Below are 22,079 nucleotides of genomic sequence, written 5' to 3' on the forward strand. Positions count from 1 at the left end.
GCAATGACTCCACCACAAGCTCGCATCCCAGAGCTGTCTACCTCGGTACGGGAGGGATGAGGGCCTGAGCTTCAGCTCCATTAGGGGCCACTGGCCCCTCCTCTTGGCGCTCCCTTTCGCCGCCTCCCCCTTCCCTGGGGTGCGGCCGCAATCCACCCCTCCGACAATCGACGATCGGCGACCCGACCCTCCAGCCCACCCGCCGTCCCGGGCCGAGCTGAGCCACGTGGCCGGGACTTGGGAAACTTTAAACCGCCACTACCAGGAAGGGGGTGGAGGTAAGGGGCGCGGGAATTACAAAGCCCTGCGCGTCGGATCTCACACCCCGGCCCGCCCACGGCGGGGCTGGGGAAACTGAGGCCCAGGGCAGGGAGCCACAGGGCGGCAGAGGCTGCGGCTCCTTCGGGACCCCCGGCCGCCCCCCGGGGCGCCGCAGGGTCGGGCGCTGGGCGCCGCCAGGCCGCCGGGGGAGGGGGCGCAGGCAGCCGCTCTCCAGCCCTTCCTGCACGCGGCCCGAGCGCACGGCCCGCGCACGCTCACCTGGCCGCTCTGCTCCTTCACTTCCCGCGCCGCGCGCACGTAGCCCGCCTGCAGTAAGTGCTGGTAGATCAGGGGAAGGAGCTCCCGGCGCTTCCTGGCCTCGGCCATGCCGGCGAAACTCGGCCTGTCCGCTCACCTGCACGCCCCCCTCGGTCCCCGCCCGCCACTTCCCTCGTGCCCTTGGACCTCGCGCGCCCCACTTCCGGCTCCTCTTTCTCCCGCGCCGCGCGGCGCGCCGGGAAATGTAGTCTTAGCTCCTGGAGCGGCCGGCCCCGCCCCGGCGGACGAAAGGGGCGGAGGCTCGGCGAGTAACAAGGCTTCCCATTGGCGGGGGGGCGTGGTCCCGCCGGTCCCGCCTCCCGGCCTAGAGATGAATGACTCCCTCTTAAACCCTCCGGATTTGCTCACCGCAGGGATTTGCCCTCCTTGTTCGCTGTGACGGCCGCGATAGGGTTTTACTCATCTCTGAACATCTTAATCTGCATTTCTCTCGGGTCCCGAACTTCCAGTTACCCACTCATGCATTCACTTCCCATAGATTTTACGATCCATGACTATTTGTCATTGTTCATTTACTGCATAAATCGTTTTTGAGCACCGTACCTTAGGCTACTGCTCACCTAGGAAGGAGAGATAAAAAGATGGATAAGAAATGGTGGCTACCCTCAAAGCTCACAGGGAGATCTGGTAACCAAGCAACTGTGGTTCAATGCCTTGAGCGCATTGTCCAGGACTGGCACAGCCTCGGGAGCACAGAGGAGGGGCACCTAACCCCAAAGAGGCATCTCATCTGAGGCTTAAAGACGGAGTAGGAATTTCTAGGTGCAGAAGAGAGGACTGGAATTCCAGGCAGAGGGCACTGCCTGTATATAGACGGGAGAAATCGCCCTGGTATAGGCTGGGAAGCCCAAACATAGAACCCAGTCTGTGTTGGTGGGCTGCAGTTGTGGGTAAGAGGCGATGAGTAAGGACAAGGAGGATGGAGAAGTAAACAGGCCCTACAGCACCCTCTCCTGCTAAGCAGAGCTTGCACTTTGTTCCAAGGGTGATAGATAATCTCTGACTGGTTTTATGGAGGAGGGTGACCCGGGTTTGTGTTTTTAAGAGATTGCTATCATCAGAATGTGGAGGATGGATTTGTGGAGAACAAAACTAGATGTGAGGCTGTTGTACTTGTCAAGGGGAGGTTGGCAGGGAGAGGATGAGGTAGGCTGGGAAATATTTGAATCAGCTCTTTTTAACTTCATGGACCCATTGAGAAACTGAAGACAGCGTGAACCACCTAGACTTTGCTGTAGAAAATTTTGAATGTGACATAACATTTTCAAACCAGTTTTAGGACATGGATAAGCACATAATTGAATCACCTAGAGTTAAGAACTCCTTCTCCAGGAAGAAACAGGAATAGGACCAGGTGACCAAAGGCAGTGAGGAAGAAAGAGGGAGGAGACTAACCTGCGTTTAGCCATTGAGTAAAATATTTATTCAGTACTTACTATTGGGATGAAGTAGTCTCCACCCCAACAGAGAGTTTAGAGTTTGAAGGAAGAGACACATGCTAAACAGTGTAGGAAGTTACAAATTGTTACAAATAGTGCATACACGCAGAGAGGAAAAGCATTGAGTTTTCTTGTGGAACAGTAAATATTGTGCGGAGTCACACAGCTAGGGTTCAAATTCTGACTTTGCTTCTTGTTAACTAGGGAACTTTGGGTAAGTTACATAACTTCGCTGTGCCTCAGCTTCCTCATCTGTAAAATAGAGATCATTGTAATATCTACCTCACAGGGTTGTCATGAAGAGTAACTGAGTTCTAAGCAGAAGAGCGTCTAACAATAGTGCTGTGCCTATATATATGCTAGCCATTATTGTGAAAGCACTTAACAGGAAGGAGGTATCTATCCTTTCTTGGGGGTTGGGGAAGGATTCTCCGAGGAAGTGATATTTGCAAGGAAATCTGAACTATGTGTGGATGAGGAATGGCTGGGTGGAAGGTGTGGGAAGACCCCCGGGGTAGAGAGAAGAACCCATGCAAGAGAAAAGAGGTGAGAAAAGGCCTTGGTAGCAGGGTGTAGAGGAAAAGCAGGGGGATTGAGGAAGGTGGAAGGTGGACACAGGCAAATTCCATGTTAAGGATCTTTCTTTTCATCTTAAGCATGATACGAAGCCACTGACAGTGTAGGTCCACGAAGGACAGGATAGATTTTTCATTTTAATGTGACCTGTGTGAATGCCCAGTGGAGAGTGGAATAGGGTACATATGTGTATGTGCCGGAAGACAAGTTAGGGTTAGGAGTGCAGCCAGGCATCCAGGCAGAATTTAATAGGGCGATGCTGGTGGCAGCAGAGGTGGAGAGTGGTGGAAGATTCCAGAGTCATCAGGAAGTAAAGTTGTCATAGAGATGTGTTGGAATGGAGGGCAAGGCAGAGGGAGTGTCATCGGATGGACTGCAAAGTTTCTGTGCAGCCTGGCAGGCAGCCACTTTCCCTGAGAAAGAGGAGACTGGAGAGGACTGGGGTGGGGGCAGAGCAGGGAGAAGGTGACAAGGGGGAGCGGGCATGAAAAGCACAAGTTCCACTTTAGCCAGGTGGAGTTTGGAATGCCTTTGAGACATAGAGTACAGATGTCGGGTAGGCACTTGGGAGCCTGGGTTTAGACCCACAAGAAGGTGGGAAGTTGTCAGAGGAGAGATGATAACTGAGGCTGTGGCTGAGGGCCAGGTTGCCCAAGGAGCAGAACACGGACAGAGGAGAGAAGGTGGCCCAGGAGGGAGCCCTGAGGTGTACCCCCAGGGTAGGGCTGCACAGACAAGGATGTGCCTGCAAAGGCCAAGAAGGAGCAAACAGAGAGGTAGGAAAAAACCCAGGAGGGTGGGTGTAGGGAAGGAAGGCAAGGGAAAAGTTTCAGGAAAGTGGGGCAAGCCCCTGGGGAATGGTCTAAGAAGTCAGATGGGATGAGGATGGAACCGTGAGCTTTGTTTTAATGACAGTTGTGGCAATTGTTGATGGTTTTAGGGAGTGCTACCTCTTGGAGTGACAGAGAAGTTCAGGTGGCAGTGGTCTAATGAGTGAAGGAGGGGTAAGGGAGGCAGTGAGTCTTTTGAGAAGTTTCTGTGTGAAGGGGAGAAGAGAGACAATGTGACAGGGTCAGTGTGTGTGTCGGAGGAGGTGTGTTATAAGGTGCAAGAGAGCTGGGTTTGTTTAAAGGCAGATCAAGGGGAGAGAGATTAATTAGGGGTGTAGGAAATAGGGGAGATAATCAGCAAGTGATGTTCAGGAGCATGTGCAAGAGGGAATGGGATCAGGCATGTGGGTGGAGGGGTTGGTCTCGGAGAGGAGGAGGGATGACTTCTCTAGAACCAAAAGAAGGAACAAAGAGAGGATGGGTGCAGATGTAGATGTAGGTTTGTAGTGGGATGTTAAGGGAGATTTCATCTTGAGCTTCTATTTTTTCTTCAAAGTGGGAGGCAAGGTCCTCTGCTGAGAGCGAGGAAGAGGTGGTGAAGAGTCTGGAGGAAGGAGGAGAATGAGCATTCCGACTTGGGAAGCAAACTTGCCCACAAAATCCCCAGTTGCCTGACAATGTTGACAACCCATTTGAAGCTGGTGATCGTTAATTTACGTGTGTCCTATCCCATCTCACTGAGAGGTTTCCTCCTTCACAGCTCACCTACCCAGGTGCAGGCAGGGGGAAAGTACTTAGTAGGGTTTATCTAGAGGCCTTGGGTTTTGCCAGATGGGTGAGGAAAAGAGGCACAGGGGTCTAAATGTTGGCAAGAGAGATGCTCAGTCTCTGGGCTCCGGGACCTAGACTGGGCAGGGAGGAAAGTAGAGACAGATGGAGTCTCAATTTTCAGGGAAAAAGCAGAAGCCACCATGGATTGGGCCACCATGAGGTTGGTAACCAGCAGCCTGAGCTGGAAGACAGTTGACAACTCCAAATGATAGCAATGCCTGGGTTCCTGATTGGGTGGCCGGATGGGCCACTGACTGAGATAAGTCAACAGGCTGATGAGCATACAAATTTGTAAATAAAAGCTTCTTTTCACCCCTCCAAAAACTGATTTTCACCCCTTTGGGGCATTATCACCCTCATTGAGAATGAATGCTTTAGTAGGGAATAAATTCCCCTATGGCAGGTTTGAGGTTGTCTTGTTGGCTGTGTTATTCCTAACCCCAGTCAACAAATATTGGAAAATGCAAGGGTGGTTATAGTCTGTCTCCTGAGGAAGAAAGGAGGGCAGAGCAGGTAAGGCACATATTGTGAGTACAAGCCCAGAAGCAGAAATGTGGAAGCTTCTAGAAGTCAATGGAGAGGGTACTGGGTCATGAGTCTTTGGCTGACCTTGGAGAAAAATGAAGAACCGATATTAAATTAAAAAACAAAAACAAAACCAGGATGGTCTAATACCTTCTGTCTGGCAACAGGTTGTTTGTTTTTGTTTTGTTCCTAATAAAATTCATTTTAGGCACTTATGCTTTGTCCTTGGCTCCTGGGAGGCTGCCTCTTCTGTGGACAATTTTTTTATTTCCTTGATTTTCTAAATCATACCCTTCACTGAATTGCCTCAGGGCCCAAGCACAAAATTAAAACATTAAACTGATAAAATATAACATGGCAACAATTAAGACAGCAGCAAACAAAACAGTGGATTTAAAAAAAAATTAGCCTCCGAGCATTTTTTTTTCTTTTTTTTTTTACCAGTTAGAAAAAGATGTCTTTGTTAGTGGTAGAAGGCAGAAGCTTCCAGACCACTCGACTGTGAGTGCCTCTCGGGTAAGCAGCATGACTTAGTCATCTTGAATTCTCAAGCAGGGCACAGTGAGGGCACTCAGGAAATGAGTGAAGGAGGGACTATCAACAGAGGGAAAAGAAGCTAAGCTGGTGGGACGTTATAACCTTCTTTTCCCAGCAGGATGGCTGCTGCACAGAGTGGAAGGTAGCATGATACAGGGGAGAAGCTACTGAGCCAGGAGTCAGGACACTCCCTTTTTTGGCCAGGCTCTGCTGTGTGACCTTGGGCCAGTCTCTTGACCTCTCTGATCCTCAACATTTCTTCTGGTTGGAGAGGTTGGACAAAGGCCCTTCTGACATTGGAACTCTCAAGAGAGGGGCCTGTCTGGGAAGGCTGCCTTTGCCCCCAGGACCCAAAGACGGCCCTTTCATCTACTGTAACAATGGGTTCTCCCTGGGCCAAGTCACTTAGGCCAGTAGGTTTCTCACCGCCTCCTTCCCTCTCCCGGGATGACAATTTCTTGCTTTCTTTTTTCTTCAATCTCACTGGAGATTTTAAAGATTGACAAAAGGTTTAAAAGTGAATCCTGAAATCATTAGTCAAACGATTCAGGGCTGTATAAAGACAAAGCTGGTCCTTCATGTCATTCACTCCCAGCCCACTTCCCTACCCTCTAACACCCCATCCCTCCACCCCCACCCTCAGCAACCTCTGGGGTCCCGTGTCAGGTCCCTTCACATTCTCCCTCCGGGCTCAGACAGACACAGACACCCTGCCATAAGGCTTGAATCCTCCCTTCCCATTTCCCCGTTTTCATCTCTCTTTTCTGCTTTACAAAAGGGGATCATATTAAACACACAATTCTGCAACTCGCTTTTTTTTCACCGACTGACATATTAGAGCCATTTCTCCAGAGACTGGGATCTGCTGCAGCCTTTTGAGTAAGAGTGGCAGCTCACCTACCGTGAGCTGGCGCTGCGCTGCGAGGCATACCCACACTTACGGGTTTAGCCCTCAGAGCACCCTATGGAGCACCTTACTGGTTCCCTGCTCTGTTCCTAGAGAAGGAAGGTGAGGTAAGGCCCAGGCCAGGAGCTCTGAGTTAATGGGTGAGGGGCAAGGTTTGGATGGAGGCCAGCTGCCTGCAGGGAGGCGGGGAGGAGGGGGACTCCTGGTGACAGAGTGGGAGACAGCACAGGACAGGTTACTTCTCTTCTGGCTAATACAACAGTGCTGCTCTCAACACCCTGCTAAACACATCCTTACGGACCGGAACTTTAATTTCTGTAGAATGGAATGAAAGTGGGCCAGAGGGGATGCTCTGGTTTATTTTAATAGCTAAAGCAGAATTAACTGCCAAAGGGGTGTAGCGATTCACAACTTCATCAGCATAATTTCCTATTTACGTGGTTTTATTTCTCAGAGCTGGAAGTGTCCTTGGAGAGCATGACGCCTGGCTCTCTCTTCTCACTGATAAGGAAACAGGCCCCCGAGGCAGGAATCAGCTTGGTGAGGTCCCCGCGGGCTCGAGGCGGAGGTAGGCCCGTCCCACTTCACGCCTCTCTTCCCTCCAGCTGTGTCTGCCCCACTCTCTCCTCCCCTGTGTTCTCCGCACTGCACTTGGCATCGCTTCTCTCTCAGGCCTATCAAATCTCCCCCCTACCCGGGTCAATCACTGACCCTGAGGACGAATCACAGCTTCCTAATAGGCTCTCGAGCTTGGCCTTGTCTGGTCACCCTTCAGAGCCCAGTGCGAATACCACCTCTTCAGGGATGGCTTCCCTGACTGAAGGCCTCAGCTTCACACCTTCAGAGGAGGCCCTCTGTTCTGGATGTTCCTCCCAGGAGCCACACTGCAGAAGGGCCTACCAGGAGGGGGCAGTGCACCACCAGAGAAAGGTCTCCCTAAAGGTCAAGGTCACCAGGGTACCCTTGGCCCCATCACAAGCCCTTTGGTGCCCCCCCCAATCTCCAGCGTGGACATCTGTGGGGATAAGGGGTTCCATCCCCGTGGTATGGCCTGTGGCAGCCCCCCCTCGTCCCCCGTGCCTCAGTCTGCATCTCTGTAAGTGGAGAGGGTTGGACCAGCTCCGTGTTTCTGAAAGCGCAGTGACGCACAGAGTGGCTTCAGGAGATAAATAGATGGACATTTTAAAATGGAAATCTTTATGTATTTATTTTAATGTGTATTCGACAAAAAAATAACTAGCACATCAAACCTGTTATTTCACAGATATTATTGCTTAGAATGGGGCTAAAGTAGACATTCAAGAAAAAAAAGCAGTGAGTCAATGTAAAAGAAAGTAGCAATTAAATAATAGTACAGGTGGTAAGGCGGCCGTGAATGGCTTCCATCGAGAAAACATGGGTCTGCCTTTGACGGATGTTCTAGAACTCTGTGATTTGTGGTGATTCCCTGCCCTTGCTGAGGATGGGGGGCAGGGAGGGAGGCACCACTTCCAGTAGCTCAGCCACTGGGCCTTGGAACAGAGGGGTGGGAATTCAGCAGATGGGCCATGTCCCCCCACCAGACCCTCCTCCACCTGTGGGGGGGTGCAAGTGCCTGCCCCTCCTCCCCGCCTTCTTTCTCAGCTTCCCTGCGGTTACTAAGGAGTGGGAGGCTGAGAGGGGCCGCATTCTGGAAGCTCATCTGCTCCCTCATTCTCACCCAGCACCCTGCTTGGCATCAACTATTCAGGGTGATGATTAACAAAGATACAGGAAGGCACTGGGGGTGGGGAGAGAAGATAAGGCGGCGTGGACAGAGTTCTCTCACATATGTGAATGTCCAACCTGGAATGACTGTCTGATCCCCAAACTTGCCAGTGCATTGGCATCACCTGGCAATTCAAGAGAAATGCACTCCCAGGGTCCCACCTCAGGCAATTGCGATTATCGGGGCCCTGGCCTCAACACTTTCAAAAGCTCGCCAGTTGATTCTGATGCTTCTAGGTTTGGAACCACCACACTGGACCACACGTTTTAACTGGCATTCCTGTGGCGAGACCAAGGCTCAGAGAGGGTTGTCGCTTACCCAGAGTCACCCAGCATATCAACAGCAGATGTCCTGACGCCCAGCTCAGTTCTCCCCACTGAGCATCCCTTGTTGAGCCTCGTCCGTGGTTAGCAGGGAGAACTCCACTGACAAATGTGGTGGGATTTCTTTGAGCCTCCTTTGCGTCTGGGCTTCTCAAGGACTTTCCACAGAAAAGAACATGCTGTTTGAACAGCCATCTGCTTTAAAGACTGGAAGGGGTGGCGAGGGGTGGAGGGGGTGGCGCTGGAGGGGGTGGCTGGGAGATGCAGCCTCCTCTCTGCACTTGCCAGCCTACACAATCGCACGGGATCCTCAAGGAACAGAATTAGGAGCAATGGCTAAACTGCAGATGAGATTTTCTAACAGTGATCTGTGACCTGGGAGGCGACTGACCTGGGAGCCACAGTCTGGCTCCCTGCTTTTTGAAAAAATTAAACATTTGACATGTGAAAACTGTAGGTACGTATACATACAGCTCCCATGTTCCCGGAACCTAGGTTGTGAAAAAAGACATCACCAATAAGTCAGAATGTCTCAGCCTATTCCCCTCCCTCCTGCCCGGAGACAGTCACCACCCTGTTCCCTGAGGTTGGCATGACTCTTTCCTGTACATATTTTTATGTTTATGCTATATATGTATATATCCATAAAACATGCAAAGTACTGCTTTGCAGATTTTTTCAAGTTTTTGTGAGTGATATAATATTGTACATAGCCTTCTGCAATTTGCTTGTTTTCTTTCAACATTTTGTTTGAAATTTATCTGCGTTGTGTGATCCGAGTTGTGTGCAGAGCTCAGTACATACGTTGCCACTTTTTTAATCCGCTTCATTGTAAATATGTACTACAATCTATTAATCTATTCTCCTGTCCATAGGCATTTGAGCTGGTTGCAGTTTTTCATGATCCAAATCTCACTGCCATGAATGTCCTTGCACACGTCTCCGCATGCACCTGGGGAGGGGTCCCTGGGCACAGGAGCTTCTTCCCGTCCCCCACTGCCACCGCCTGACTGCATCTGAAGGGCTGGCCAGCTTCTGTCGCTCCACATCCAGACTCACGCTAGCAATTGTCAGACTTTGGAATTTATGCTGTTCTGATGGGGGCCAAATGCCTCTCATTGGTGTTTTTAATTTGTATGTCTCTGATCAGTGGGGCTGAAACGTTTTCATCATTTCTCTGGTCCCTTGCATTTCCTCTCCTGTGAATTGCCTTTGTATCTCTGGCCCATGTTTCCATTGGGCTGTCTGTGTGGTTCTTCCTGATTTGTGGGAGCTCGAATTCTGGGCCTGTTGCTACTACCTTCTGCCAGTCGGTGGCCTGTCTTCGCACTTTATTTATGGAGTCTTTTGATGCACAAGGATTTTTACATTTTAAGATAATTACAGTGTCAATCTCTCCCTCTGCTTCTGCAGTCTGTGGTAGGCAGAGGCCATTTTGCCGGCATAGCGCCCTCCGTAGGAGGCCTTGTGCTGAGGTGGGAAGAGAATGGGCTCCCGGGCTGGGCCAGCTTGGAATTCCTTCCTGAGAGATTTACGGGTGTGGTGAACTTGGGAGTAAGTTATTTTACCACTGGTTTCCAGTCACCTCTCTTGTAAAACAGGGATAAGGACAGTCTCGAGCTTCAGGGATGCTGTGAACCTGGAAGGAGGAAGGCCGTGGCAGGAGGGAGAGGGGAAGGACTCATTGACAAGAGTCTCCAGAGAGGCTGCCATCTGAAGCCCATCTAGCATGGACGTCCCAATGTTTTCTGGTCCAAAGGGATTGATCCATTCTTTTCAAATCTAACTACATCTCAGAACTTGGCTAGGTCTCAGGAGGAACCGGGTGTGTGGAATCCAGGCTCACCACTCCTCCCCTTGCACTCTGGCCCTGGGTCCTGAGCCCATGTCAGGTGACTCCTGAGGGAGGGGTGGGTATGGAGTTGCATTCCTGATCTTGTGGGAGAGGCGGGAGGATGCACACCACGGCAGCTGAAAGCCGATTATCCATGGTAGCAGGCTTGGGAGAGCATCTGAAGGGTCCAAGGAAAATATTTGGGGAAAGAAAAGAGCACATGTGCCCGGTCACTGTCACTCATACGTGACCACATGCCAGCCCACACAGACAGGTCTCTTGAGGCCACAGCAGGGGGGTACCCCCATTACCTCCAAGCAATTCATCCTGGGCCCAGCACCCTGCTGGGGCAGGGTCAAGCCTGGGGGGAGGTGGGCAGAACCCTCTGGGGTGAGCAGCCATTTGAACAAGACCACAGAGCCCGTGGAGAGTAAGGCCAAAAGATTCTTACTGTTCACTCTGCTCACCCTAAATCACTCCACCACCAATACCACCATCACAGAGAGGTTGGCCCGCTCAAGTGACCAGAGCACTGGGATGGCAGTCAGGAGTGTTGTTTACAACTGAAACTTATTTCTGGCATCGCCAATACACACACATGATGTAAAAACTAGAAAGGTACAAAAAGGATGTGGAGAAAAGTCTCCCAGCTTCCCACCCTTCTCCCCAGCCGCCCAGGAGGAAGCAATGTTATTGGAGGGTATATACATATATGCATTTATATAACATTGAGAGTAGCACATTATATACATTTTGGTAAACTTTGCTTATTTTTTTTTCCACCCTATCTTCTCTCTCCCAAATTTAGGACCTAGAATATAACGGGCAGGAGTGAATATTTGAAGAACGGATGGGTTAGTGGATGGGGTGGTGGAGAAATGAATGATGTTCATCCAGGTTTAGGCTTTTCGGACTCCTTGTTTTGAGACTCATCCCTGGGCTTGGGAGGTTCCCTCTTCCTTTGGCATGTCACTGCAGGTGGGTAAATTCAGGCCTTCTTGACCCTGGCACGGAGCCATAATGGGGGAACTAAGTGAACCAGGCAGCTGAACAGCTTAATTGTCATTTCCACCAGCAGATGGTTACCAGGGAAACTCAAAGAATGTTAGAACTGGGAGGGGTTTTCAGGCAATGTGAAGGCAGCCTTACAGAATCTCAGATTGGGGGGTGGTGTTCCCCACAAGTTCCTTTAGACTTTAATTTTTTTTGTGTGTTTGTTCCAGTGATAAGCTAAAACAATTAAGGATAATATTTTTGGATTGTCTGGATGTCTGCCTGATAATGTCGCATGGTCTTGTGACTATACCTGTGTTGGTGTTTGCATTTATGATCGCTTTGGCACTGGGATAATCAGTGATGCTACAGCCCCCTCCACAAACCAAGATTTCCACAAAGATCAAACTGAGAAGGTTCTTATATTTTTGTGTCTGTAAGATCCCTAAGGTCCCTGGAAATATTCTTAAGGTCAGTGAGAAATTTTTTAAGGCATATGTCCATTTCCCAAGTTTGAGAAACCCTGGTGAAGACAAGAGGATGGCAGACAGGGACTGGGAGCCGGGATTGAGGTCCTGTCTCTGTTGCTTATTGGCTGAGTCATCTGGATTCTTCTGACTCTTCTGCTTTCATTTCTCCACTGATAAATTAGGACCAAAGAGACTTCCTCATAGAATATCATGACGGCAAAATGAGGTAGCGAATGTGAAAGTTGTCTTTCTGAGCGGCTTCAACTCTCGTTTCATAAAGGAAGGAAACAGGCTTGAAGAGGCCAAATGAGTTTTCCAACATCAGTTACTGGTAGAGCTGTGGCGGGGGCTCAGGAACCTAACCCCACCTGGCACTTCCCCACTGCCCTGGGCACTGAAGTCATTAGCCGCAGTGGTGTGATTTTAATTCCAGAAGTGTCATAATAACACATCAGGTGGAGCCTGTCACTATTTGGGCAAACACATTATCTTTATTTTTATTTGTTAAATAGATTAAATTAAGGAAACCAAACAAATAAATGAGCACGTTGGACTTTCCATAGCTCTACCTCTCTTCCCGGAGCAAAAACAAATTCTTTCTCAGGCAAAAGGTCAGATAGGAGGCATGTGGGGACAGAACACCCAACTAAGTGATGCAGTGCCAGACAATTTGATTGACCACTTTGACCGGTTGAAGGGCCACTAAGCCAAGCACATGGGCTTCATTTCAGCACCCGCTCTTTGGGAGGATGTGGTTTCAGGGTTGGGTCACCCAGGACAGGCTGAGAGCTTCAGAAAGCAAGGATGATTTCTGGTCAGTGCTGTTTCTCCCAAGCTGAGCTCTGCACTTCATGTAGTAGGTGCTCAATCAACATCTAAAAAATAAAGGAATCCATAACTAGAGTCCAGTTCTTTGTGTGTGTTTTTTGTTTTGTTTTTTGTTTTGAAGATTTTATTTATTTATTCATGAGAGACACACAGAGAGAGGCAGAGACATAGGCAGAAGGAGAAGCAGGTTCCCTGCAGAGAGCCTGATGTGGGACTTGATCCCAGGACCTTGGGATCACCACCTGAGCCAAAGGCAGACGTTCAACCACTGAGCCATCCGGGTGCCCCAAGTCCAGTTCTTTGTGTTTAAATATTTGGAGGGGCCTCTCCCAGAGACATGACTAACAAGCCCAGGTTCAAAGTCAAGAGATCTGGAAGTGGAATTGGAGGGATACATGACCTTCTGGCCTGGATTTCAGGGACCAGACAGGAGCAAGGCCAGGTCAGAGGCTGAGGTCTGACACAACAGGCTGACTGACTAATTTGTGATATCAAGTCTCTGTTTGCTGAGCATCTTCCATATGCCAGGCTCTGTGCTAGATGCTGGGGATTCTGAGGAGAGCAGGTCCTACACCCCAGAAGCCCCTACTCTGTGGCAGTGAGCCCACAGTGGTGAAGAAGAATTTGGGCTTTGGAATCCAACAGACGTGACCTCAAACTCTAGCTTGACAGTGTGTGACCTTGGGCAAACCACTGTACTTCTTTATGTTTCGGCTTCCTTCCCTGTGAAATGGAATGAAGCATGGTAACTGCCGCCTCAGCTGGGAAGTAAGATACAACCCTAAGGAATGTAACACCTGGCACAGAAATGAGGGCTCCGTACCTGCTATCCAACATGACATCAGATGGGGCTTGGGCCTCACTGAAAGGCCCACCTGTCTCCTTCATCTGCCCAGAGCCTCTGAGCACTTCTCGGACCCAACAGAAGGATGAGGCTCAGATGGGCATCTTCCGTCCACGCACATCAAGTTATTTATAGTTGATTTGTTATTGTGGCTGTTGCAGTTGCTCTTGTGTCTACCAAGAACACTGATGCTATGAATAAACTTGTGCATTTCTCTTTGTGCATGTGAACAAGAGTTTCTCTGGGGTGTATATAATAATAACAAACAATCGGAAGGGTAAGGGCACCGAGTAATCAGAATGAATACCATGGAGCTGGAACCTAGTCCTAGAGGTATTATGAGAGGCTAGATGTTAACCTTACTGTTGCTGGATCATGGGAATGTTGGAAGGGTCCCCAGGAGAGGAGCTGGGGCAGCCAGAACATGGGGAGGGGCAGTAGGGTCACACGGTAAAGGGGATGGGTGGACAGAGACTTGGAGTAGCAGCTATTTACCAACTGGCCTGAATTTATTTCAAAATTTTAATAACCAGTGTGGTCCAAATGATAAGCATTCATGTATACATACCTTGGAATATACATGCCCGGGAGTGGAATTGCTATGCTGTAGGGAAAGTGAATGATCAACTTTATAAGATAATACCAGATGGTTTTCTGAATCACTTATCCCCACAGACACTCCTGTCAGCAGTACCCACATCCTTGCCAACACTTGGTATTGTCAGGCTCCTTATTTTTTTGCCAATCTCGTGGGTGTAAAATGGTAACTCACAATGGTCTTAATTTGTACTTCTCTGAATCCCCATGAGGTTGAACATCTTTTCATATGTTTTTGGAGCCTAGAGCTATTTGCTTAAAGGGTCCAGGCCTTGAAGAGCTTAGAGAGCATTCCGCTAGCTACTCATCTTGAACAACAGCCAGGTAAGTGTGCTAGATGGGAAGCCAGGAGATCCCGGCTCCAGCCTTGGCGTGGTTACGTCCTCATTCTGTGGCCTTGGGCAAGGCATTTGGCCTTTTCTGAGCCTCAAATGTATCATCAGCCAAGTTGGGGAGAGCCTTACTCTCTGCTCACAGGGAGGACAGCTAAGAGACCCAGTGAGGTCATAGAAGTAAATGTGCTTTGGGCACTGAAAAGTCCTGTAGGAAGCAGAGATTAGTGCTCACTCTTTGAAGACAATTTAAGAAGGCTTTGAAGCTTAGAGGAGCAAGCAAACAACCTCTTGGAAGCAAAGAGCTCCAGCTCCAAGGCTTGAATGAATGCCTCCTTCCTCCCTAACCCTCTATCAGCCCCTCTCTACCCTCATCAGGCAGAGAAGGAACAAAGTCCATTAACTCCTGGCAAAAACATGCCTTGGGCACTCTGGGGGGTTTGGGGACCCAAAACACATGCCTAGGCTGCTCTGATATGAAGACAGCCAGCTCCTTGGTGCCTGGTTTTTCCCTGGGAGGCCAGCCATTGCAATCTCTTGGGCCAGCAGGTGGCCACAGGCTCAGCTACCCTGGCCAGTAAGCAGAGATGCAGGCATGTGACAGTACCTAACCCTTAGATTCATGGCTTTTCTCTCTGTTCCTTCCACGCTTTGCCTGTTCAGTAGCAGGGGAGTTAGCCTAGACAGGCATTTCTCAAAGCATGTGCTGTGCAGCAACAACTATCATGGGTGGTAGTTAATGGGGAGGCAGGGATGGGTGAGAGATTCTGCTTCAAATCAAAATGTTGAAAGTTATTTTTGCAGCTCACATTTGCTGAATATGTCAGGCATTGGGCTAGACATTTTACAAGCATTATCTCATTGACTCCTTACCACAATGTTACGAGGCAGGCACGATGGCTGGCTCTGTTTCACAGGTGAGGAAACTAAGGTTTTGCAAGGCTAAGTGACTTACCCAAGGTCTCTCAACTGGTAAGTGGCAGGACCATGATTCAAACCGACATTTCCATAGCACCTGTTCTTAACCGGGTTGAATTAATAGGGTTGAGTGATTGATCAGACTGTGGAGGTCTGGGGAAGGAGAAAAAATTTATAAGCCCTCTGATTTAGTTCTATGTCATACAGTGTCCTTGTGGCTGTCAGAGAAATGCAATGAAAAAAAAAAAAAAGAGGCCTCACTTTACCCTCCTAGAACTTCAGCTGAGGGGGTAAATTCAGCAGAGCATGAAAGCACCCTGAGGTGGGTACCAGGAGACAAAGCTTCCTGGTCTCTTTTAGACCAAGATGTAAGGGACCACTGAACACGGGAAGACGGCAGGGAAAAAAGAGCCCCAGGCAGAGGAAATAGCATGTGCAAAGGCCAGGAGCTCAGCGAGAACACACAGTCACAGACACAGTGGATCGAAAGGCTGGGGGCACAGAAGATGAGTCCTGGATGTCAGCAGGGATGCAGTCACCCAAGGACTTGACTTGGGAGCTTCTAGATTGAGGCTGGGACAAAGGAGGGGGAGATTATCCAGGAGGCAGTATTTGAGGAGGAATGGGGCCCTTGGCTGATGCTGGGAACATGGGAGGAGGACTGAGGGAGGGGGCCGAGGGGATGGTAATAACGGGCTTAGTTTCGGCCTCCTCAATGTTGAGGGGGGTCACCACTAAGGTCTCTTCCTGCACTGACCTTTTCAACTTCCCTGGAAGGAAGGAACATCTCCCTGCGGCCCCTGCATCCCCAAATATTGCCGGCAGGAAGGAGCGGGATCTGTTTTGTCAACGCAGCTTGCAAATAAAGAGTCTCATTCAGGGAGGCAAACAGCTGCTTGACTATTAATAGGCAGGGGCCTCAGCCGCAGCCTGCTGGGAGGGCCTCGGCTTGTAGTTCTGGAAAGGTGAATCAGTTCCTTCTGCCTGTCTGGATTTTGCACCCTGCGGTGGGACGATTGGCCAGGTGCTCATTTCTCAGAAGGTCACTCACTCTGAGCCTTCCTGGGGCAGCTCGGAAGGTGGCATGGCCCTGCCGGGATGCTGACCCTCGCCCTTCATGCTGGACCCAGAGCTGCCCAGAGAGGCAGGCATCCATGTGGATGGGGGACTGTCTGGTCGGGGTCTCCATGGCAACTCTCCCGGAGGATCAGGGGGTCATGGACAGATCAGAATCGGTCAGTCCGGAAAACAGGAGGACTGACGGAAGGAAATGAGGGATACAGAGGGTGGAGGTTGAGTCTGGGGTCACGGAGAACCCCGGCATGGTCATGAGCCAGACCAGGGCTGAGGGGGCCGGAAGTCCGACCCTGAGAGGGTGAAGCCTGAGGAAGGCCACAGGCTCCCGGCTGCCGCCATCATGGCGCAGGAGCTGTCTGTGGCGGGCCAGACCACCCGTCCGTACAAGCCTGCGGACAGGGTGGCTGGGATGGAGCTAATGGAAACCCGACGGGCGCCCTGGGCCCCACCGAGGCTGAGTCTCACCGGGCCAGCAGCCCCGTGGCGCCTGGCCCAGCGGGTGCGGGGCTCGCAGGCTGGCTTTGTGCCCGCCCTCTCAGGTGGCCGCTTCAGGCGGTGGCCACTTCAGAGGAGCCCCATTTAAAGCAGGGCCTGGCCTCAAGTCTCCTAAGGGCCCTGTCCGGGCTAATGAGATCATTAAGAGGCTCCTTGTTAAGTGGGTTTAAATAGAATTTGCCTGGATGGGCTCTGGCTGAGCCCAGTGCCCGGGGTACAGTTTTCTTCTTTCTTTCTTTCTTTCTTTCTTTCTCTTTCTTTCTTTCTTTCTTTCTCTTTCTTTCTTTCTTTCTTTCTTTCTTTCTTTCTTTCTTTCTTTCTTTCTTTCTTTCTTTCTTTCTTTCTTTCTTTCTTTCTTTTCTTTCTTCTTTCTTTCTTTCTTTCTTTTCTTTCTTTCTTTCTTTCCTTTTTCTTTCTTTTTCTTTCTTTTTCTTTCTTTCTTTCTTTCTTTCTTTCTTTCTTTCTTTCTTTCTTTCTTTCTTTCTTTCTTTCTTTCTTCTTTCTTTTCTTTCTTTTCTTTCTTTTTAAATTTTAACATACGTGAATTGGTGTCTGTGGATGTACGTAACCATGTGCTTGGGAGTATAGGCTCTGGCCTCAGGCTGCCGCAATGGAATCCTGGCCCTGCCACTTTCTGGTTGTGTAACCTCAGGCCAGTGACCTACTGCTCTTCGGTGCCTCGGTTTCCCCATCCATAAACGGGGATGAGTGATTGTGCTGCTGAATTGTACCGTGGAACCCTCAACTGCCCTCAGAAGAGCCCCCCGCTCCTTAGAGAGGTCAACCCTCTGTGGTCTGCCCCTGGCCTCCTTCCTCACTATGCTAATTTCCCACACTTGTGGCTTCGACCTACAGACCAGTCTTCTTGATCCAGACTGCACGTGAGCTGTTTATCTATCTTGGAATGCTTGCCCTCCTGGCCTCCCTTCTCCTATGGGTCTCCGCTGAAGTCCTGCCTCGGGGGAAGAACTGCTGACGGCTGCCCCCCTGACAGTGCCCAACAAGCAGTGATGGAATGCCAGCACGTAGGCTTTCTTGGCTAGACTGTAAGCTCCATGAGGGCAGGGGCTCGGCCCTGATCCTCACTGTGTCCCCAAGGCCTAGCACTGCCCCTGATGGTTTTGTAAGAGGCCCTGTCACTTGCAGTTCATTTGAAGGTTGGGGCTGCTTCTGGGTCTCCTGTCATTGGCTATTCCTTGAAATGTCGCCCTGTTCCTTTTCTCTGGCCTTGACTTAGAACCCCACTGCAGCAAAGCCTACACCAGGAAGAAGGCACAGGGAGGCCCAGACCCAGGTGTCCAAGCTAAGCCCACCTGGAAGCAAGCTGCCTTTCCTTCCTCTGAGAACTCTAACCTCTGGATTAAACCTATCCCAGCCCAGCTAGGCCTTTCCTTGAGGATAGTATGAAGATTTGGAGAGCAGGCCAAGTGTGTGACTTTCCGTCTCAGGATGCCACGACATCATTGTTTGTTCAGTGTCTGGATTGATTGACTGGTATGGCCCCCTGGCCAGGGAGGTAGGGAGGCCCACAGAGTGGTGCCTGGCTCTGAGTAGGAGGTCTACGGGCTGTCTGGCTGGCAGAGTAAGAAGAGTAAAGTTGAGGTGTGACAATCAAGACAGAAGCAGTGCCAGCTTGGAGAAGTGAGCAGAGGCTGGTGGCCAGGACCAAGTGTGAGAATAGAGTGAATGAACTCATGTTGACGCATACCATCGGGGAGAGTGGGGTGGCTTACTGGGGCCACTCAGGCTACACACCCATCTTTCCACTAAAACCAGGAGCTCCTCAAGGAGAGAGGGACTGTATACTCTTCGCATCTGGGTCCCCTGGTTCACAGAATGAATTCCAAATCTTTCTATGCAGTCAGCATTTAACAGAAGCATTCTTTCCCCTGGATGCTTAAAATGGCTGATACTCCTCCCCCTCTTAATAAAAATAGATATCATTTGTTGAGTGCTTACCATGTACCAGGCCCTGTGCTGATGACTTCACATCCATTATCTCTAAGATTGTCGAACCCGGCCCTGTTTTGACTCACCCCTGCATCCCCGGGGCCTGCCCAAGCCTGACACAAAGTTGACGCTAAATACCTATTTGTTGAATGAACAAATAATCCTGCCTCTAACTCATATTTGATAGGTAAGGAGCTGAGTTTCAAGGAAGCTCAGTAATTGAGGTTAGTTAGCTAGTGGAATGGGGAAGTCAGGATTTGAACCTAGGTCTACCTGACTCCGAAGTTCATGGGCTTAGCCATGCTCTGCTGTCAGGGCCATTCCCTTGAAGCTTGCTATAAAAGCATGGCCTGAGAACTGGTGTCATCAGCATTACCTGGTAGGTTGCTGGAAATACAGATTGCCAGGTGTACCCCAGATCTATTGAATCAGAACCTGCGTGGTAATAAAAAGCTTAGGCAATTCAGATATACTGCAAAGTGGGAGAAGGCGGTTTTCAGCAGCCTGAACTTCCTCTCTCCTCCCCAGCCAGTCCGCCCCCACCCTCACTCAGGGGGTCCGAGCCCTCAGCTGCCAGGCAGCCTCAATCAAACTGCACTTGGCCATTGGGTCCTTTGTCCTAGGCCATGAGACTGCTGGGTGTAATTGTTAGTGTTGGCGGCTGTGGCTGTGACTTTCAAAATCATTACCACTTAAGGATCAAAAGCATATTTCACTTGAAAAATCTTACTTGTCCATCAGGTTTCTAGCACTCCAAGGAACATGTTCATGGCAAGGAGGCAGAGTTTTCCAGCTGGTGGTCTTACTTGTGAGCAGGATCATTTTGGGGGTCTCATCCCAATGGGGACCCTTCCTGATTCTCTGCCCTTCTCTACCCAATCACAGAGGTTGTGGACTCTCAGCTCAGTCTCTCTTTATTATGAACAATGTAATCCAATAATTATATTCATAGACAATTCCCCAATGATTTAAGAGGCTCTGCTTGTTTATGTTTTGAAGCTTATGAGTTCGGTCTTTTAGAACAGCTTAAAGAATTGCTTTGTCTAGTAGAAGGAACAGAGAGGATGGCTCATGGTTTATTTTATCTAAGCTTCCTCCCCACCCTCCCTTTGCTACCTCATCAGCAACCCCTGCCCCCGAGTCCCAGGGGCATGGACCCTGTGTGGCCCTAGTCTCTCCTAATAGCCTCCATGGTGGTTTTGTTCAAGAATTCAAGTTAGGCATTTGCTCCAGACCTGCCTGACATCTGTTGATGGGTTTCTCTAAATAAAGAATTCTTAATCTGAGGTCTGTGAGATGAATCAGGAGACCTGTGACCACTAGGTAATTGGACATAAAATCTGGTGCATGAGGACATCCTGCCAGTGGCAGTTAGTCCTTTTCTCAGATTCTCAGTGGGATGGGACCCCTTAAAGGTCACTGAGGTCTTGTCTGTCTCTGAACCTTTAGAACCCATGTCTGTTTTTTGCCTTGTAGTCAAGTTACTTGGATTCTATCTTATTTGCAAAACTGTAAGCTCCGAGAGTTAGGACCAGAGGGAGACAGGGCGACTCCTGGTAGAGGTTCTACCTTTCAAAGTTGGAGCCCCTTTTGTGAAGTGCATTAGCCATCCCGCTCCAACACACATGCAAGGAGATGAGTTATAATTTCATGTATTTAGTTTGCAGATAATGCTTAATGCATGGACAACTTCCCAGATCCTTAAGAAAATCTCCATTCCTTCCCTGCAGAGGGACCTGCAGCTTGATCACAGATAATAAGAAAGGAAAGAATCCTTAGATGATATCATCAAGTCCAACTTCTCAAGTTTAGAGATGAGGAGACAAGACTACTATGAAGAAACTTGTCTAAGGTCATACAAAAAGTGCCTCTCTGAGCTGGGGCTAGGAACCAGATCCTATCCATGCCTATCCCCCCAACCCTCTCTGCAGCCTCAGCAGCACAGATGTTCTCAAGAAATGTTTTTGAGATAAACGAATGAATATTGGGTGGGGTAAGGTTGCCTGTAGTTGTGATGTTTCCTCTAGTTAGTTAAAATAAGTTATTGGGTTCTTGTTCTCTCCCCTCACCCCCCCCCCCCCCCACACCTCTAGACTGGGCTGATGCAGGTGTTTGAGCCTGGAGGCAAACACAAAGGGGAGCGTTGGTCAGGGGCTTTCTCTCTTTAAAGCTTATGGTTAAGGAGTTCTAGCTTGATTGCATCTGACTCCAACCTCAGTTTTTACTAATAATACCTACCATACTGCTTTTCAGACATACGTGTATCCATTTGCTAATTATTTATTGAGCATCTTTGGTGTTGAGCACTGTGCTGGGCTGAGGATGTGAGGCTCAGTAAATGTAGGTGTAGCCCTGTCCTCTGGCTGCCTACACTCTCTGCGGTGATGGCTATTAACTTTCACAGGCCATACAGCCAGTTGTCCCCACTCTCCTGACTGCAAGCCTGACAGGTCATCAACAAGCCAAGGGAGTTCAAGTAGCCAGGATCATATCCTTCCTGTGGTGGGCACTACAGCATCTACCATTCTCAATGTTAGGTTTGGGAGGAACTTGGAGGACATGCTTAATGCTTTATTTCGTATGGGGAGACTAAGACCTGGCACAGCCATGGGACTTACCCAAAGCCAGAAGGAGAACCCGTGATCCAGCCAGGACCATCAGTGAGGTCTCCGAGGTTGGCCCTGAGGGGCTGATCAAATAAGGCAGAGAGAGGAGGGCATCCCGGTGGAGGGCAAGAGCTTGGACAGAGGCCAAAATGTGAGAATGCCCATAGGGTGAATGAAAGGAGCAGAGAGGAAGATGGCTCTGGCTTTGTATGAATTGCTCTGGAGTAGGTCAAACAGAGGCTACCTTGGATGTGGGGTCAAAGTGACTGTCATGGAGAAGTTTTCATGTGGCCAGCTCCAGAAACGGAATTCAGTCTAGGGACTGATGTTGCTCTTAGGCACCAGGAGACTGGCAGGAGGGAAATAGAATTTGTTATCAATTTTTTTTTAAACTGAGTTTTCCTTTTTTTTTTTTTTTAAAGATTTTATTTATTTATTCATGAGACAGAGAGAGGCAGAGACACAGGCAGAGGGAGAAGCAGGCTTCCTGCGGGGAGCCCTATGTGGGACTTGATTCCAGGACCCCGGGATCACACCCTGAGCTGAAGGCAGACGCTCAACTGCTGAACCACCCAGGTATATGCCCTGTTATCAAATTTTTGATGTGCTTCTGTGTACCCAAACATTTCAATGTATTGACCTTGTCAATGAGAAAATCACTGCCCACCCTACCCTTTCCTGACAAATCATGAGGCTCAAGTAATAATTATTACTCTTTTAATGATAATAGCAGCAGCCATTTACTTAAGTGTGAACACATGCTTAAGATAGAGTGTCACCCAAGAAGTAATTGGAACTGATAGTCAGACCAGTGTGTCCA

The 22,079-nt window shown here is 49.6% G+C and overlaps 1 protein-coding gene and 1 long non-coding RNA gene across 10 annotated transcripts in view; one reads left to right on the plus strand and one right to left on the minus strand.

Annotated features, from left to right (window-relative positions):
- TCOF1 (treacle ribosome biogenesis factor 1) overlaps positions 1-728 on the minus strand; it is a 39,424-nt gene extending 38,696 nt beyond the window's left edge. For 3 of the 8 annotated variants that reach the window (XM_072824524.1, XM_072824522.1, XM_072824521.1), the window contains exon 1: positions 541-727. In XM_072824524.1, the coding sequence (XP_072680625.1) occupies positions 541-648 (108 nt within the window). In that variant the 5' untranslated portion in view covers positions 649-727. The other 5 variants (XM_072824523.1, XM_072824525.1, XM_072824526.1 and 2 more) reach the window with 5 other exon arrangements.
- LOC140632475 (uncharacterized) lies at positions 96-13,439 on the plus strand. Of its 2 annotated transcripts, none has more exons than XR_012030071.1 (3): positions 96-278; positions 6,700-6,813; positions 8,229-13,439. It is a non-coding gene; the product is annotated as an uncharacterized lncRNA (long non-coding RNA). The 2 variants fall into 2 exon arrangements; XR_012030070.1 differs by lacking the exon at positions 96-278 and adding an exon at positions 5,244-5,317.
- Positions 13,440-22,079: the final 8,640 nt, after the last annotated feature.

The sequence above is a fragment of the Canis lupus genome, chromosome 4, assembly GCF_048164855.1.
Source record: "Canis lupus baileyi chromosome 4, mCanLup2.hap1, whole genome shotgun sequence".
Taxonomy (NCBI): Eukaryota; Metazoa; Chordata; class Mammalia; order Carnivora; family Canidae; genus Canis; species Canis lupus.